Source organism: Desmodus rotundus, chromosome 4 (genome assembly GCF_022682495.2).
Source record: "Desmodus rotundus isolate HL8 chromosome 4, HLdesRot8A.1, whole genome shotgun sequence".
NCBI lineage: Eukaryota > Metazoa > Chordata > Mammalia > Chiroptera > Phyllostomidae > Desmodus > Desmodus rotundus.
In genome coordinates, this window is record NC_071390.1 from 96308937 (window position 1) to 96328492 (window position 19556).

General features: G+C 33.6%; 1 protein-coding gene across 9 annotated transcripts in view; it reads right to left on the reverse strand.

Annotated features, from left to right (window-relative positions):
• Nucleotides 1–230: 230 nt before the first annotated feature.
• The window catches only part of UBE2D3 (ubiquitin conjugating enzyme E2 D3), a 28433-nt gene continuing 9107 nt past the window's right edge, over nucleotides 231–19556 (reverse strand). For all 9 annotated transcript variants that reach the window (XM_024574728.3, XM_024574731.3, XM_053922513.1 and 6 more), the window contains exons 3-8: nucleotides 14536–14599; nucleotides 14417–14448; nucleotides 7401–7478; nucleotides 5745–5850; nucleotides 3701–3794; nucleotides 231–1711 (exon numbers count right to left, since the gene is read on the reverse strand). In XM_024574728.3, coding sequence (XP_024430496.2) covers nucleotides 1666–1711; nucleotides 3701–3794; nucleotides 5745–5850; nucleotides 7401–7478; nucleotides 14417–14448; nucleotides 14536–14599 — 420 coding nt within the window. In that variant the 3' untranslated portion in view covers nucleotides 231–1665. The remainder of the gene's footprint in view (nucleotides 1712–3700; nucleotides 3795–5744; nucleotides 5851–7400; nucleotides 7479–14416; nucleotides 14449–14535; nucleotides 14600–19556) is intronic.

A 19556-nucleotide genomic window follows, 5' to 3' on the forward strand; every position in this document is an offset into this window, starting at 1 on the left:
CAAGGAGTCAGATTGCACATAAGGTAAGCAGTGCAAAAATGTGGAAGTGGAGAAAAGTCACAGACGTGCTACAAATTGAATACAGGATTTTAAGAAAGCAATGGACAAACCAAAATAACTAGGAAAAAAGAAGTAAAACTATATGGGTGAGAATTAGGAAGGGTGAAGAATGATAATGCCCTTGTTACTACAGAAATTAGTGGCACACATAGCACTTGTCAAACAAAAAATTATCCAATAGCATTGACTTTTATTCATTCATGTTAAGTCACCTGAAATGATATCTGTTGCATTTAAATGCTCATTAATGTAAATGGCTGAACAAATCCATTTCAATGGATACTCAATATCCCACAGTTAAAAGTTACTTCAACACAGCCTCATGACAACTCCCACACCAAAACAGCACTTTATTTTGTAAATTTAAACCCATTATTACTCCCATGTTATGGTTTTTTAGCTGTCAAGTGTACAAGATAAAGAAAAAATTTAGTTCGATGGGGGTTGCACCTGGAAAATAAATTTCCTAAACTCCATATACATGTTCAAAACTGCTGGGTCCCAAGTCCATCTATGAACTCCAGGGTTGCCGGTATCATGTGCAGCATACTAAAGCTACACTATCTGAATAGCTTATTAATTCTGCATAAATCAGGTCAATCAATGTGTCAACCTGTAACAGACTGTGCACTTTTAACTGAACATGGTAAAATATTCACTCTTTTGAACTTTACATCATCATTTGATGTCAAACAATGAAGGAAATCCCAACAGTATATACAAAAACAGTTTTGCATTTACAAAAGATTGTTTCCCATACTGATTAATCCAGGCGGCTAACTCATTGGTTTATGCAACTTTATTGAAGAAAAATAAATCAATTACTAGCAGAGCTATTAGTTGATCACTCATCCATTGACAACTTGCATCATTTATTCAGTGCTATATTAAACAGTGTATTGGAAGATAGATTAACTAATAGCTCCAAGCCTCCTAACAATTTAAATGAAAATTACAAAATGTTTGAGACCCTATTTTGGAATACAAAGGGTGTTTGACTTCCAATTTCCATTCTCTGTAGAACAAGAACAGGTCATTCCTTTATTGACATGCATAAAATACATCACATTTTCTGTTCTGCTGATGCTATAAATTCAATACCAATTCTCCAGCCACATCAGTTATGAGCATAAAGTATATCATGTAACCTCAGATCTCTAACAGTGGAAGGCTTATACAAGAATGGATGCTGCTACAACAATGCTGCTTCCTTTGATGCGACAACTGAGCATCCATCTCCCTCCCCCTCAGATGATTTCTTCAGCATGTTAGAGCAGTGAGGAATGGTTTTAGTCTCATAACCAAGTTAGAGTGAAGACATTGGCCACATAATACACATGCTCCATTTTTTAAAAAATTCTGAATCTTGGGCAACTGTTCTCTTGTAACTACTTTACAGTTTCTAAAAGCAGTTATTGTCCAAAGCTGGAAGAACTTAAGTCTTCTCAGATGAGCATGTGAATGAATGGAGGGAGGTAAACAAAAAATAAAATTAAAAAAGATGAGGTCTGATAGGGGAGCAGCCGGATAAGAAAATCAAAAAAGGAACAGTAATTTAAAGTTTATTCCAGCTATAATGCAGGTTATTCTGACTTTAAGGTAGCATCACATGGCATACTTCTGAGTCCATTCCCGAGATATTCTGTTGTACCTGTAAAATAAAAGAATATGGTATTTTAAAAGTTGAAATAAAAAATACTTAAAAGGGAAAAACTTCTGTTTTACCTCCAGACTTGTCATGAAGTCATCTAATGGCTATAGCTGGCATAAAGCTAACTGGGAGAACAAATATTGGCACTCAAAGCATTGCGGAAAATGAGAGCCTTATGCTCCCTGCCCCCCTCCCCAAGCTCCCCACTAAAAGTAGCATTTTACACCAAATAAAATAAAGTGGCATCGACATTGGGAAGGCTAACAAAAATCAAAGACCTTTTATCTCTCTGAGCTAATGTTCTTAGAAAATCTATAATTAGTATCCATTCCAATGAATTTTAACATTAAAAAAATTATTCTCCAGTTCATCATGGAGTTATGTCAGAACAGTGCACATTCTGTACATGTACAGAAATTTCCATCAAAGCTAGAACTGTTAACTAAACCATTTTACCTGAATCCTAGGACTTTACTTGACACTGGGTAATACCAGAAAAGAAAACGCCTTTGAGAATGGCACTGGCAGAAGATTAAGACATTGGGGAGTATGGTAAAAGAACAGTTTTCAAGAGGAGGTGGCTCTGAGTGGTATGGTTCGTTAGAACCACACGTCATTTTTAAATAGCGTGTTGATTGGAGTTAACAAGCCCCACTCTTCAGACCTCATGAACGGGAGTCTGTAGGAGTACTACTAGAAGCATCTTTGCTTAAAAAGATCAACATGTAATTCACTCACAAGCAAGGTTATTATTGAGGAAGATCACAAATATTGGTAAATACCATCATCTCCCCCCTTTACACTCATGCCATAGTCTGTCTTACAAAAAAAAAAAAAATTTAATGATGACTTTAAGAAATGAATATACAAGGGCACAGGAGAACTTTTAGGTATTTATGGTTTGAACTTTATGAAGTATTAACTAACTTCATTTCAAACCAAGAACTAAACAGGGTTCAACCACTTTCTCAACTTAAAGTATAGAAGTTCTTCCTACCAATTCATGGTTACCTTTAAGGATACCTTCTCAAAAAGCCAGCACTTTAAAACGATGGTTTCATTTAGCATACAGGGAGCCACAAAGTAGAGCTGACACTAATGCATGCATGTCAGTAATGAAGATTTAGTTTAGATGCTTAGGCTTAATTAAAAGTCTTCCCCTTACATTATTATCTTGGCAAATTTGAACTACATCACCACATTCCATATAGTATTGGTGATGTAGTTCAAATTTGTACTTTATTGGTATAAAGTTTAAAATATAACAATTTTAAAATTAAAATTTAAACACCTTGGAGTTTTGAAAGATACTAAATTTCCATTTCTTACTAGTGCTATATAACTGCTATGTCATGCAAAAATACAGTACTCTCAAGCAGTAACAACTACTGGGTATGCTTTCACGCTAAACAGATCAAGCAGTTAAAGGAACAGTTTTCAGAAAACTGCCACATTGGTTACCTTTGGTTAGTTAATACAATACAGTGCCTTAGAGCATGCAGCACTCAAGTGCTGGCAGTACCATGAATAAGCGCACCATAGAGTGCAGATCCTCTTACCCTACAACATAGCGTATTTCTCTGTCCACTCTCTTGCTAACCTATTGTACCTAATTGAACAAGTATACTTCGCATTAATGATAATACAAAAATTATAATGGTGAGGCTGTACATAAAAATAATTCAAATATTTGAGAAATTTAGATGAAATTGTTACAATAGTACCAATATTTTTTTCAAAAACTTAACTGGGATGAAGAATTGCTTTCTTCCCCAAGGCTTAGTAGTTCAAGTGACGAAATATAGAACAGGTTAGAAAAATAAAACATTTTGGAGGGGCTCTTCACTGTCAAACTAAAACCTACAAATTACTATCATCTTACCAGAAAATAAGCATCAAGTCTTCTTGGCATTACCACTTAAAAGCAGAGTATAAATTTAACTAAGACAAAAAGCTTTACATTATTTTCTTAAACTAGTACATACTTACTTATCTCTGTCTGTTTTATAGATCCGTGCAATCTCTGGCACTAGGGGGTCATCTGGGTTTGGATCACATAGCAGTGAACAAATGGATAAAAGAACTGCAAGAAAACAAATGTTGTTACTTATCAGGAATTTGGATAAAGAAAAGTATATTTAAAAACACTATTATACCCATTTAAATCAATGGATAAATCATCCAGGTGGAAAAATCATTAAGAAAACAATGGCCTGAAATGTCAACTAGATAATTTAAGAAAATTTTACCCCCAAACTTCAGGATACATGTTTTAAGTGCACATAGAACATTCCTGATACATTTTAGGCCACAAAACAAGTCTCAATAAATTCAGAACTGAAATTTTATGAAGCATCTTTTCTGACCACAACAGTATAAAATTAAAAAACATGTATTATAAACCTCAATCCTCAAAATATTTTTATTAGTTTGTATCTTAATCTCAATGAGATAAAGATTTACAGATATTTTGCTTCACAGGAGACAAGCTCCCGGGAAATAAATGCTAAAAATAGAGTTTTGTTGGGATTCAGTTTAGTACTAGCTATAAACCTGCCAAACTCAGGAGTTCCAATATAGTCAAATAATGGCAAATTAGTTTGTTATTTTTAAAAATAATTAAGTGGCATTAGAATATAAGTCACTGGAGTTTCTTGGTACTCTTGAGGGGAAAAAAGTAACTGGAGTAAGAATAGTTGGGGAACATCCATACCATTTTATTCTTAGCTGTTCAGCATACTAAGATACCCATTCTCTGTCCTGCTCTCAGGCAGGTTTCACAAGACTATGTTTTGTCCCCTTGAATTTATAAGGCAGAGACCATATATCCAAGAGTATTGGCTAAATCAAACAACGCTAAGGTCTATTACTAACTAAGCTTTCAATACTCTTTATCTAATTCATTTTAAATGCCTGTTGTGTGAAAAAACATTAATGTAATGTATTACACAAAATGTAACTTCACATCCAAGTGCAGGGGCAGGAGGCACAGATAAAAACTGGGAAACTAGTATTTAAGGTATTCATAATACCAGGTACCTGGTGGTAAGAGAACCTAATTTGAAAGAAAAACGGATGTATCCATAATGGTGAAAATAGGTCTAAAATTATGTCACTCTTGCATTAACCCAAATTGTTCTTCTCTCCTCTAAAAATGATTCTAGTTTAAGTTTGAGAAACGTTATACCTACCACCCCTTAAAGAGATTCAAATGCATTGTACAAACTTATGAACCTAAGGAATGCTAAGCCAATACCAGAAACTGAAAATTACTGAAGGCAGACTTCCTTCCCATTAAACAGTTTTGTGGTATGTGATTTTATCTGTGGGGTAAAAGTGACATAAAAGGCACCGGAGTCACTCAAAAAGGTGAGAGATACTCTTTATCTCCATCTGGGATATTCACATGGAGACTGGGCAACCTATTAAGATGACACATAATACAAAAAATCCCTATTAAAAGTAGAAGAGCAGAATTAATCTAGATAAGACTTCCAAGAGGATTCTCTAATTTTCAGACTATTATTAAGTAGGAACAACCTACCATGTTCACAATACTTTCCTAAAAGTTTTTTAAAAGGCTAATTAAAGGTTTCTTTCAAAATGCCTTTTATTAGAAAAAGAAAAGCAAAACGAAAATTGTCCTACAATAGAAATCTCAAGATACAAAAGTGCCATTATATTTAGATATACCATTTTTAGTTAAGACAATAAAGTAACAAGTGAGATGTGCGAGTGGCTTGAGATAGAAAAATACTACAGGAATCAATGAAAATAAACTTTGCTTTTATTATTTGCTATTATTTGCAAATAATGCCCCAATGCCCTAATTTGAATTTTAACTTCATCCCATGAAATTTCTTCAATCAATACTGCTAAAAAGAGCAAAGATTATATAACTTATTATTCCTTCCCTACCTCCCACCAAAAGTTGGCATACTAAAGATTCAGACAAATAGGCCCATGATGAAAACTCCTTTAACTATTAGAAAAATCAGAGCAATTCAAGGCTATTCCTCTAAAAATATTTTACCTTTAGAAATAGTTAAAGCAGGAGACCACTGTGATCTTAGAATATCGAGACAAATGCTGCCATTACTGTTAATATTTGGATGATAAATTCTTGTTGTAAATGCAACCTAAAATTAAAAAAAAACAAACACACAAAACTTTAGGTTTTTCTCCCAAATAAAAATAAGCATCCTAAACTTAAGTAGAAGATTTTTAGCAAGACTTAAAATGTCACAATTAGAGAAAATCAAAGGGCTAAAACCTAATTTATATACATAAGATGACCAAAAATTAGAGAGACCGGTTTTTATATTCTGACCAAGATCCCCTCAGGGCTCCCTTCTTATTAAAATGAAAAACACAACTTTGGGGCAAAAATGTTATTCTCAATGACATGGTAGGATGCTCTGAAGGTTAACTTTGACCCCATTTTTATTTTAACATTGACTAAGAAAGGAATTGCTGATTGTAAACCAAAATTTATACATCAACTCATTTAAGACATCGAGTTGCAAAAGTATGTATTTGTTTGCATCTCCACTGTACATGAAATATAGTGTACACCTCTGAATATCATACCTAAAGTAAATGTCATATTGCACCCCTAAGATGATGAAGATGATTATAGTCAAGAGCCAATGTATTTGTGCCAACTGCTTTGAAAAGCCAAGGGCCGTATGTTTTTGATACCTGTAAACCAGTCCACTTCAATGCATTTAGCAAATCAATGTTTTGATAGATTTATTCAGTTATTTATGTAGACTCAAATCCCAAAATGATTATAGTCTATCTAAACTCCAACACAATCACAGTATAAGTTGTAGCAGTATGTGAAAATGTATACTGAAGTTGAACACTGGAAATCTTTTACAAAATACTAGGGTTAATAACACAAAATCTGTATTAGAATAGTAATAAAAGGGAAAAAAAATTCCACACAGTATATTCAAGACTTACAACATTGAAAATAAGGCAATTCTTATCTCCATTTACAAAGTTCAAATCCAGGTTTAGTTGTTTTTTAACTAAAGATTAAGAGTCAGAATTCTATTTCAGTGACTCAACTCAATATACCCCACTTTTCAGACCTTAAGATGCACCTAGGTTTTGGAGGAGGAAAATAGGAAGAAAAAACTCCACTCCACCGCCCCACTGTGAGCCAGGTAAAGCTACATTCAGACTGAAGACGTAACCCCATTTTCCTCCCAAATTTGGGGGGGGGAAATGTGTGTCTTATAGTCTGAAAAATACAGTACTTTCAGCCTCATTTACTTTTATCCATTATACAGACATATACCAATTTAGCCTTAATTATGCAGAACCTCAATTTTTCTCCTTTTTATTGAAATATTGGAATGACAGTGGTTAATAACATTATATAGGTTTCAGGTGTACAATTCTATAGTGTATTGTCTGTATATTGTATTGTGTGTTTACTACCCCAAGCTGAGTCTCCTTCTATCACCATTTATCCTCCTCCCTTTACTCTCTTATACCCCCCCCCACTCCCCTTTCCCTCTGGTAATGTTTTTTTTCCCCCTCAATCCTTTCACCTTTTCACCCAGCCTCTCAACCCTTCTCCTCTCTGACAGCTGTCTGTTACCTATTTCCAAGAATGATACATTCCTCTGATATAAAGCATAAATCTATACTAACAGATTTGGGGGGAAAAACTTGCCTTAGGTGGTTTGAAGGGGTAGTCTGTAGGAAAATGAATTGTCAAAAAGAATACACCGCCTTGATATGGGCTGTCATTCTGTAAAAAGAAAAATATGCTTAACTGATACTTAAAATATTATTGCTAAATAATCCATATATAACAATTCTATTTTCTAAGCATTTCTCTGATACAAAACAAATCACCTACTATTTACACAGCAATAAAAGGCTAAATTATCTAAAATTCAGTTCATATTAATGGAAAAACAATCACAATTTACTACAGAACAATGAACCCTAATTTACTTAGATCCCATTTTACATAAATCACCAAAAATATTTTAAAAACTATCCAGAACACAAGTGTTCTAGGTCTTTATTCTCACAAAGGAAAAGTACACTTAGCAATAAAGTCTATATAACAATATATTTTAACAGATTATAATTTGAAAATAAATTCTTACATTGGTAGAATGATAGTCAAGTATACACAAATGGCTTTGTACTATTCTGGCCACTGGCAAACCAAAATGTCAGCTATCATAGATAATATATGACTACCTTCAATAGAAGCAGAACAGAAACAATCAGGTTTTTAAATAGTTTAATTCTCAATTGGCCCTCAAACCCCTCATTTGAAAGCATGGAAGTTTTTTCTTCAAAAGTATACTGAATCCTCTACAGCAAATCAATACACAGGATTACTAGATTTGGAAAACAATGTGGAATGTTCATGTTTCCATTTTAACAGAAAATAAAATTTTAAGCTATAGCAGTATTCTTTCTCCTTTGCTCTTTTGCTTATAACTTGATTACGAAGAACTCCCCAGGCAAATAAATATTACATACAATTTCAGTATGAAGCAACATTTGAGTGAAACTACTTGCTAGGGTTTTACATTAACTTAACCAATACCAAGAAAAAGATAACATTGTCCCTGTTTTATGGATGAATAAAATGGGGCTTAAATAAGTAATTTAGTCAGGTGTACAAATGGTATATCACAGAACCAAGATTCAAACCCAGGTCTTACGAAAACCACTGATCAACACCAATCAAATAGTGGTGACAGAAGTTAGTGACCTAATCAATGATTTTAAGGTAAAAGAAAATATGAAGTTGTTTTATTACTCCTGGACAGGCAAAGATGTATTTTAAAATGCAGAGTGACTGAATTATTACCAACATCCACTCCACTCCACTCGAGTATGCATACAGCACTAAGAGTACCTTTTCAGTACGCCCCTTTCTGGGTGTTGGGCAAGTAAAAACTTTTACAGTTCTTACACTTTAATGTACCTCATTTAACCCCAGAACTTGGTAAAATAGTTAAACTACTACTCAAATTAATCTTTCTTCTATATATAAGGGACATACAGAAAAATCCCTTAATATTGATAGGTTTATAGTCTGGTAAAGAGACATGAAATGTTACAGATATGAAAAATGAACAGGGTATACCTATTTAAAGAAGGTCAAGTTACTGATGAAGAATCACATTCAAAGAAACATACAATTAGGAAATGAAAGAACAATTTAATGTCAGTCCTTCCTACACCAAACTCCCTCCTTTTCATATTGTTTACAAAATTTTAATTAAAAAAAAGACTGCAAAGCATTTGAGAAGTATAGAAAAAAAAACAACAACGCAAAACATCAGAAACGAATTTATTAGATTAACAAGTCTTTGTTAATACGGCTATATTAACCAGGAATCAATGCTTCAAATAGCATACCTTTACAACATAAGATAATACTGAAAATGTGTCTCTACTGCATACGGTTTAACAATTTTAAAAAAACCTAAAATTTTTAATAAAATCCAAGTCCAAAAGTTGTTTAAGCTTTTATTCCAAGTTTCATATAGTCAAGTGCTATATCTGACTGCTTCTGAATAAAGGCTATCTAATGAGATTTAGGCATAGCCAATATTCATTTCAGTTCAGTTCAAAAAAAGAATTTATAAGATGAAATACTTTCTACACTAAAATTCCACCAAAGCAAAGAGCAATTAACTGGTAAAACCACCAAGATGCAGAAGTAATTAAACTATGCCACCTAAAAATCTGAGGTATACATCAAATTTACCACAAATTGTCAGGAAACAGAAAATATAACAAAGAAAAAAAAGGAATACTTTGATCAGTAAATTGACCCAAATCTTAGAAATCCAAAGCTTATTATTGGACCTCTTCTTTCAAAACCATCTACCCTAGTTTTGTTCCATGCCGCTCCTGCTCAGTTGTCAGTAATCTTCCGCTATGGCAACCCTACAACGTTAATACTCACGCAGATCCATTTTCTTTTTATCTCCTGACCCATACTTATTTTTGGTAATTCTTGAGTCTTTCTCTAATGTAGTTATTGATTGCAGGACATATATTCAAATGCCTATAAATATTCTACTTGGATATCTCATGTGTCCAAAACTCCAACCACAATCCTAAGGCCAGAAACCAGGATCTCATTGACTGTCTTATCTCCTCAAAGTAGTTACTGAATCTTAATGATCCTTAAAATCTCTGGAATTTATCTATCCTACTCTCCCCTTTATACCCACTGCCACTGTTATTTATTTAGCTCAAGATATTAACTACTGTAGTTCCTCCCTTGTGATTTCAGTTCTGCAGTTCGTTACCCAGTCGGAAAATATTAAATGGAAAATTCAAGAAATAACCAAATTCATGAGTTTTAAATTACATGCCATTCTTAGTGTGCTGTCCCACTCGATCCCACCCCAGACATGACTCATCCCTCTGTCCAGCACAGCTAGACTGTATACGCTCCATGGCCATTAATATGTTGGGTGTCAGATATTGTCTCAGTATCACAGCACCTGTGTTCAAGTAACCCTTGTTTTACTTAATAATGACCCCAAGGGGCAAAAGTAGGGATGCTGCAATTTGGGTAGGCCAAAGAAAAGTGCCCCCCCCCCCCCAAATACTTACTTTTACATGAAAAGGTACACAGTACAGTAAGATATTTTAAGAAAGTCCACAATTCAAATAATTTCGTATATTATACTGTTTTAATTGCTCCATTTTGTTATTGTTCTAATCTCTTATTGTGCCTAAGTTATAAATTAAACTTTATCATAGATATGTATGTATAGGGGGAAAAAACCCGTGTGTGTGTGTGTGTATAAGGTTTGGCAGGTTTGTTTTGGAAGATATCCTCCCATGGAAAAGGGAGGGCTAGTCTACCTTTTGTCTACCATTATGGCAATGACTTGCTACTGGTATTCCTGCCTTAACTCTGGCTTTTCCCTGTAATTTGTCCCACACCCTATTGCTTAAGTGGTCTTCTTTGAGACACAACAAGTTATTCCCCCTGCTTGAAATCTAGCATAGCTTTCAAGATAAAGTTCAAACTCCTAAGCACTCTGAATGTTTTATGATCTGGTTCCCACCAATCCAGTTTGTCTTATTTTCCACCAAAATATTCTCAATGCTTCACATAAAATAATTATGTTTCACATTTTCTTTTTTCCACTGCTTGACATAATCTTTTCTGCAAGACCATACATAATATATAGCCTTTCCTTCAGTCCATTCTGCTGGCTGCCCTTCTCTTATACCTCTGTATGTATACATTTTAACACACATATCTGTTACTTTTTTACTTAATTCTCCCTCTTCCACTAGACTACAAAGTTTCTTAAAGAGTAAAGTACTTAAGAAGAGTTTTTATTACCATTAGATTCTGCAGGAAATAACATAATACACAACATAAGTGGAAGAAATAATGCTTATGGACCAATAAAATACCAATGAACCAATTATTTTATTTCAGATTTTTTTTTTTTTTAAGTTGATTCTGCTGCTCAGGCTGTCAAAGGTTACATTATTCAGTTACGGTACAGGCATACCTCATTTTACTACACTTAAAAAAACAGAAAAACCAACTGAAGCCAAGACCTGTTACCAGCAGAAAGAATACAACTCACTTTGTGATACCAGCATTATTGAGGTGATCTGGAACTGAACCTACAATATCTCTGAGGTATGCCTGTACTTTCTTCTATGGCTATATCATAGATTACAAGTCAGTGTGGTTCTCCAAATAATTTCACAACATTTCTTTCTGCCAACTTCATTTCCAGTTATTAAAGAAAAATCAAGCATGTAAACATTAGAATAGGTAAGGAATTTAGTTTCTCTTCAACGCATCATGAAAAGGCAACCAAAGTTTAAAAACCACATAACTAGCAATGTTCAATTCTTTCAAAGGTTTAGCTTTTATGAGTATTTGTGCTTCCAAAGTATCTCACCATTAAAAAGAGTAAGCCAGCATATAATTCTTAGAACCAAGCCATTTTTGCCTAACTTTTAATAACCAAGAGCATTTCCTGACTATAATTCACTTAAATTCCATAGTTTCTCTTACTAAAACTTAAATTAGATGCTCTATTCCTTAGAAGGTCAGGAATCTTTAGTTTTGTGGCAGTCATCTCTCTCACTGGCCTAAAGAAATACTCCAAAGCAAAAACAATTTTGTTATCATTTGTTCTTCCAGCAAATCAGCAATTACAGGTTATTACCTCACTGGCTCTGTTGTTTTGGGTCACATCTGCATCCCACATAGGGTAGCATACTAACAAATAAAGTAATATTTTCCTAATCAAACTGTGATGTTTTGACACAAAGATGCAATTAAAAGCCAAAATAACACGAGATGTTTTACTGACTACACAGTAAGAGTAATTCATTAACTATTTACAAGTCAGCAACTAAACTTAGGTGCTTAGTTATAAAGAGCACAAGATTGGTATTTTGCAGGAGTTTTTATAACCTTTGAATACTCCTTGAAATTATACAGTGAGAATTAATCTCTCTAGAAAATAAGTACATTTCAGAAAATAATGCAGCCAAAGCAAAACTGCAGTTGTGGTATAAACATGTTTTTTGTTTTTGTTAATCAGGAGGTATTTAAATAGTTCTCAAAATCAAATTTTTTCTTTTTAAGAGAAAACTGTTAAGTCATTAAAATATATTAAAAGGTTGCTGATACAGCCATAGTCTGAAAGGCATATAAAATAAAAAACATTTAGAAAAAAAGCAGCAAATAAAGTAAACAGCTAATAAAAAATGTCAGGATAAGCAATTTTTTATCTTCTATTCTCCAGAAAATTACTAGCATAAACTACTCATTTATGGTTCACTTTCATTTTGCTGTAGGTATACACCTTTACAACAGTTCAGTAAAGTGAAGCCTCAAAAGTCCAGCAGTAAAACTTCACACTGGTTTTAAGGGTTGGTTTGTTATGCACACCATCCAACGGGAAGTCTTGATTACTAATTCTTTGTATTTGTACTGACAACTAATTCTTATAATGAGACTATGTAAAGCACCCACTAGATCAAAAAAATGAGCTTTATTTGTAGATATAATAAGGTATTTTATTGAATTCGTTGCTTTGAAAATTAGTGATCTATAATGGAAAAATTCTAGAAGATGCAATTTTAAGTGCCTACAAATTCTAGGTAAGCAAAATGCAGTAGATCTGGTAGAAACTATGACAGACAAACCCCATCTAAAAAAGGGAAGCAGCTGCTACTCTATCTCAAGCTACTATTGCTTGTGAGAACGAGAGGGCCTAGTCAGGTTTTTTTGTTTTGTTTTTTTTTTAAATAAAACATGGCCAAATTTTAAAACACTTCATGGACCAAAGTGGGTGGTAAAGCCACTAGTTAATTAATGTGTTATTAAAAATAAAATCTGTTACCAATTAGACAAAAAGCAGCACTTTAAAAGCAAAATAAAGTTTAAAGAAAAAAAAAATAGTCCTTGAGATTGGAAATGAATAATCCTGACTTCATAGTTTTTATTAGAATCCACATACACTTCACATTATTAAACTAAATACACCACCTTCTCTTCTAAATTTAATGTTTCATAATCTCCCTACTTTTAGGTCATTAACATTTCACAATCACTCTATCTCAATCATCCCTGTTTCCAATGAATTTCTTCTATTAAGCATTTTATACATATTACCTAGTTCCTGTATTTTAATTGTCTGCCTCCCAGTAGATTTTAAGTTTCCTAAAGATTGAGAGGGATCATTTCTATTATGTTCATTAGTATCCTTCATGGCTGCACATAGTAAGGGCTCACATTAGTTGAGATAGAAAGAAGGATTAAAAATGTCAAAATCAGAACTGCTGAACACACACTTGGTGATCCAACCCATATGCTGGCCAACTTATTTCTCCTTTTTAGAATTATAAACGTCTACTTAATGACCATTATCTCACCCTAACACATTACTGTCATTTATGTTGAGATTAAACCATTAAAAAAGGAAGCAGAAAATTCAGTAAGACACACATATAACTTAGTATAGAAATCTGAAAGTGCCTTCTAAGTTAAAAAAAAAAAAAAAAAAAAAAAAAGTTAAGTATTGTGCAAGATACAGTCTTACCCCAGGATGTTTTACTGCGTTCTAATTCTGTGAAATTCTTAGATGGTATCCATAATTCTGAATATTCAATTATCCAGCATATACAGTTTCTTATCTACCCAGGATAGAAAGGAATTTTGCTGTATTCAAAATATCACTTTCTACCTAAAGATACTCAAATTTTGTATAAAACTAAAGTTCCGGAAAAAAAAAAAATCAAGTATCAAAATAACGCAATTAAAGCTAGATTTGGGCCAGTTACCCCAGAAGAGCAGGACCTTTAAATAACACCATGGTAGAGCCGGTAAATTAAATGGCTCCATAAATAATATGAAGCTCTGTGATAATGCTTTATATTGCTACGAAGGAAAACTAGATTTATGTGATGAGATATATGGTAGGTAAGGTAAGAGATGCTATACTCTAGAAAACAGGGACAAACACATACAATATATATAACAAATGAACGATTCATTAAATTACTCTTTCTTTCAAAAGAAAAGTACAACTATGGCATATCCAAAACAGAATTATGATGTAATAAAAGAAACCTGAAGACTAAATTAAAAATAACTAGACAGATGCTAAATTTTCAATTGAAAGCAAAAAATTTTAAATTCTTAATACTTACAGGTCCCATAATTGTGGCTTGCCAATGAAACACTAAAAAAAGAAAAACTCTTATTATTATCTAAAAATGTACAAGCTTTTATGAAATTAGCCATAAAAATCAGCTTGAAAGTTACTTACTATCATCCCCAACTGGACCTGCAGAACATTGTGCTGGAGGGTCACGGGCCAAATCACTAAGTTCCTACACCAAGGCAGAAAATGGTAAGTAAAGACAGTCTCCTTCCAGTTCATTTTCACCTCATTCTCTTAAGGACACACAATCACTATTCACGTAAATAATACACTCTACTAGAAGAAGAAAACATTTAAGTAAATCTAATCCAGATCCTGGGATATGGTAGGTGTAGTTATTTACCCAAGACTACCATCTTGGCTGGGGTGCACGAAAGTATGTATATATATATATATGAAAATCATTATATGAACAAACAGCTGTCCTCTTACACAAATAAAAAAAAATTGTGATCAGATACTTTCATAGCTTAAAAACCTACATAAGACAGTTCTCAAGATCCGTATCATTTGCTCAACTTTCAGACCATCTGACAGGCCCTCGTTTTTACTATCTTAAATCCTCTGTTCTTTCTGAACCAAACTATCCAAGGACCTGATCTTACACTTGAAAAATTTCTCAGGGGGTTAGACAGGCACCCTTTTTAGTTTGATCTTGTCTTGACAACACTTAGTAAAACCACAACTCTGTAAGTACCTATCTCTTTATTTAGGTAGAAGTCTTCTCTTAGCAATTACTATACAGTTTCCACAATGCCATGTGGCCTTGTATTTACAAAAAAATATGTACTTAGCCCTTCCATGACTTCTGCATAACAAATACGGATTATCTAGTAAGAAAATAAAGTTTCTTTACTAGATTTTTAAAAATACATTTAAGATAAAGTAGCTACATATCTATATATAAATCCCTATATAAGTTTATAGACCCACAAGGTATAATGGGCTTCTAAGAACATTCAGGGACTATACAACACTGCAGGAAAATAACTAGAGCAATTATTTGCCTTTATCATATGATCAAATTGCACTTCAGAAAATGTCCAATTGTTCAGGAATGACCAGTCTGGATTCACTCCATTAAAATAAAAACACAATAATCAGTTAAGAACCATTCTTGTAGTAATCATTTCACAATATACACAGATCAAATGAGTATGTGTACATCAAAAACTAACGTTGTATGTCAACTGTATCTCAAGAACACTGGAAAAAAATTGTTCTGATACAATCTGCCAATGCGCCTCTCAGCTTCATACCACAACAGCTTATAAAGGTTCTTAAGACAGCCAGAAATCCCAGGATTCAAAATGTTAGGGTGAGGTAAAGATCAGATCAGACCTATATGCTTACCACGTAAATATACCCTCTCATGTTTAACAGTTAAGAATAGGAGAAAAGGAGAAAATTTATGCCAAACACTTTTGAGTATGATCAGTAGGAATTACAAGAACTCTTATCTCAGAGTTAAACAGTGCATTAAAAGAAATCATGTATGTTTAAAAAAAAAAAAAACTTACAAAATATCAATTAATTCTGAAATATGTGAGCAAAAAAAGTGCTGGCAACTTGCTTTAATCAACTTTCCATTACTGAGCAAACAACTTTTTCACAGGCTAGATCTAGTCTTATACGATGATTATTTGCATTCCACAATCAGCCACTTCTTTATTATGGCAATCTACTTTTAACACCATCCCATAGTCTTACATGAACACAGAATTCTCATATGCTCCAAAACTTATACAGCAAGTTCTACGCTGTAAGTACACCGGAAAAGAAAAGAGAAACCAGAAGCTAGTTTATGCAGCCTAATTCCCTCTTTCCTTAAGGAACATAGAAAGTTTACTTTAAGGTTAAAAACTTACTGATTCCAAACCATCCCTTCCCTCTTTCCCACAAAAGATAAAGATGTAAATTTTCAAGAATGCTACTAAAACCCTAATACAAACTTACATATACAATTCAAATGTCCAAATGTATCATCCTGAAATAAGGACATTGAGTATGTCCTCCTTGAATACTGTATCACTCTGAAATCTGACTTTTAATACAACTTAGACCCACTATTTCCTAGGTTTATTTTATCATCTTTACAAATGTCTGTTTGCAAAGAAATTTTGAGAAAAATGAATGAGAATTAAAGCACTTTGGCATACAACCTGGCACATGATGTACTTAAGTACTACAGAATCGTTTTATCACTCGCATACCAGCTACCCCTAAAGCAAAATTTTCTGGGTAGACAGTCAAATCATTTGTTTATTAAAAAGCAAAACTGATTCATAAATAGGCTACATAGTAAAGCCTTAGCCCCTATAAATCTTTCGCCTATGTGATGAATCCTTATGCTTAGCTGTCCATGATGCAGTCATCTAGCAATTACACTGCCATGATACACCACATGAACACCACAAGGTCAGCGATTCAAGGAATATTTGTTGATGGGGTTTTAAAGAAACCTTGTTATTAGCTTGAGTTGTACAAAATTACTAATATTTGGCCATATCTGAACTACAAAAACTGCAACTTCATGTGGTTTAACCTAAAAATGTCCAGTAAGAAATTGAATTCAGTTATTACTGAAATGAGTTTCTTACACTGATCTATCCCAAATTATGTACTGAATACATTATGTTCTGAATAAATGGATTTGGTAAAAATGCCTGAAGAAAATACCCAGCAGTTATTTTTATATAAAAACCAATTTAATGATGGCTGGTATAACAAAATACCCTACAGTTATATAAACACAACTTCATTTTAAATGAAAGTTCACTAATATGTAAAGCTGACCTAGAATACTACATCAGTATCCTACTTGAAAGTTACACATTTTAATTATGAAGAAATTAAGAAAATATTTCTTATAGTTTTTCTGCACACTGATATTGATAAACCTTTATGTGCTGACACCACTCCTTTAGAGTTAAGGTATAATTTCAATTACTTAAGCACTGAATTTCAACATTTTACTCCTATAACTGCAGGTTATCACTCAGATAATTTCTAAATGCCTTATTTTGCATGAACAAGTCATCTCTGAATAATAAAAGATTTAAATAAAAATCAGGGCAGTTAATTTATGTACTAAAATCTACTTTAAATTCAACATTGAAAAATGACCTATGTAAAGTTATTTAAGGATCAAAACAGGTGTTCTAATCAGGTATCAGCCAGCATTCAACTCTAAGATAAAAACAACTGTCATATTATTATTATGCCCATAGCATAAGAAAATAGGATGTGACTTGTCAGCCATCAAAAACCAATTTATGCAGGGCTAATCACAGAATTTGTCCCTTCAGCCTCAGTGATTAGGTCAAAGAGTTGGAAAGTAACCAAAGCCAAGACTTGACTTTATCAGCCTGTCCATTATATCTGTCCGATTCTTCAAATTAAAACTAGAAAGGACACTTCTTCCATCTCTAATTAGGACCTATAAAGATGTGACCTAGAGCTGTTGGCAGGCATGTGCCCTGAATTTCCATGGTGGGGGGGGGGGGGAGCCACACTGGGTAATGGAGAAAACAAAAAGCTGGTATGACATGTAGATAGGCAATTTCCAGCCCTGAGATTATAGTTTGCTGTGGTTCCTAGAGCTACTGCCTGTCTAGTAAAGAGTTAACTTTCAATCTATTCACAGAAACTAGATGTGAATTTAAACCCAAAATCCATTTCTAAAATTTAAAGTATGACATTAGCTAAAAGCTTCACCATCAAAACATTTATTCATTTATATGAGACTACTGTTTTGGTGTCAAGCATGTTAGGCCTGAACACAAAGATTAAAAAACAAACAAACAAAAAACCCCCACGAATACCTCCCCCAACATACTGAGCTAATAAAAAACAGGCATAATGCAAAAACAAAAAAAATTACATTTCAACAACCTAAGTGCTTAAAATAAAGGCATTCAACTGCATCAGGAATCCTGAAAAGCTACCACTAACCTTGCCTCTAAAACAGTGACATTTGAACTGTGTCCTGATAAGAGAGATAAGCATTCTCAGTAAAGAAACTCATTCAAAGTCAGGTGTGTGAAAATTTGCTTGTAGTTTGGTGTACCAGAGACACAACAGGGTACAGTATGGGAGTAGCAGCTGTGGCCAGAGAAGTTAATCAGGGCTAGATCTTTTTCAGAACCCTGAATATCATATCCAAGACAATCCCAGAGGGAATGGGAAGTCACTAACAGTTTTTAAACAGAAGACAAAGAAGGTTTTAGTTTTTCAATGTACCTACTAGTGTAGCACACCAGAAGTGATTCTTACAATTTTAAAAATTAAGTCGTATCCTGAAAGTACCCATGTACCTGTGTATCCAGCTTGATAGTTAAGTAAAGCTTAACATGTTTACTATACTTCCTTCAAAATTAAGAAATGCTCCATATATAACTGAAGATCTCTCATGCACTCCCCAGATTGCTTCCTTTCCCCAAGAGGCAACGGAGTATCCCAAATTTGGTTCCTGCCATTTCTCCACATTTTCATATACTACGAAGTATGTATCTCTTAAGAATATATAGCACTGTTTGGCACGCTTTCAGATTTATAATATAAAGCTATACATATCATTCAGAACACTGGTTCTTAACACTATCTGTAACAAGGACTTCTAAGAATATGATAAACTCTTGACCCACAAGCCCCTAAAATGCACATGCCCACAAAAAACACTTAATTTGTGGGGTATCACAGACCTTCCTCACCATTATGTTTGTAGTATTCCTACTATAATATATAATTAACACAGATGAATAGATAACCAGCAGTAATTCAGTTGAGAGAACATCAACTAAATTCCTGGGCATGAAACATCATCTCAAAATACGAAGCATTTTACCGGTATACCACCTTAAGGAAATAGGCCTTATGTCCACTAAGGGCAAGAAAAGACTGAGTTCAACTATAGGGTATGCTAAGCTTCAATATGAGCAGGATAGCAAAATAGTCTATCTATTAGACAACTTGAAAAATAGGTCAAGAGATAGGTTATAAGAAGGCTGTTTTCTCAAGAGTGTCCTTGCATCAAAAGATGTATTAAAAAAACCTGATACAGCATCTGGCAAACTGACTTTTAACTCTCCATTCTACTGAAGAAATAAACGCCTCAGACTGAACAA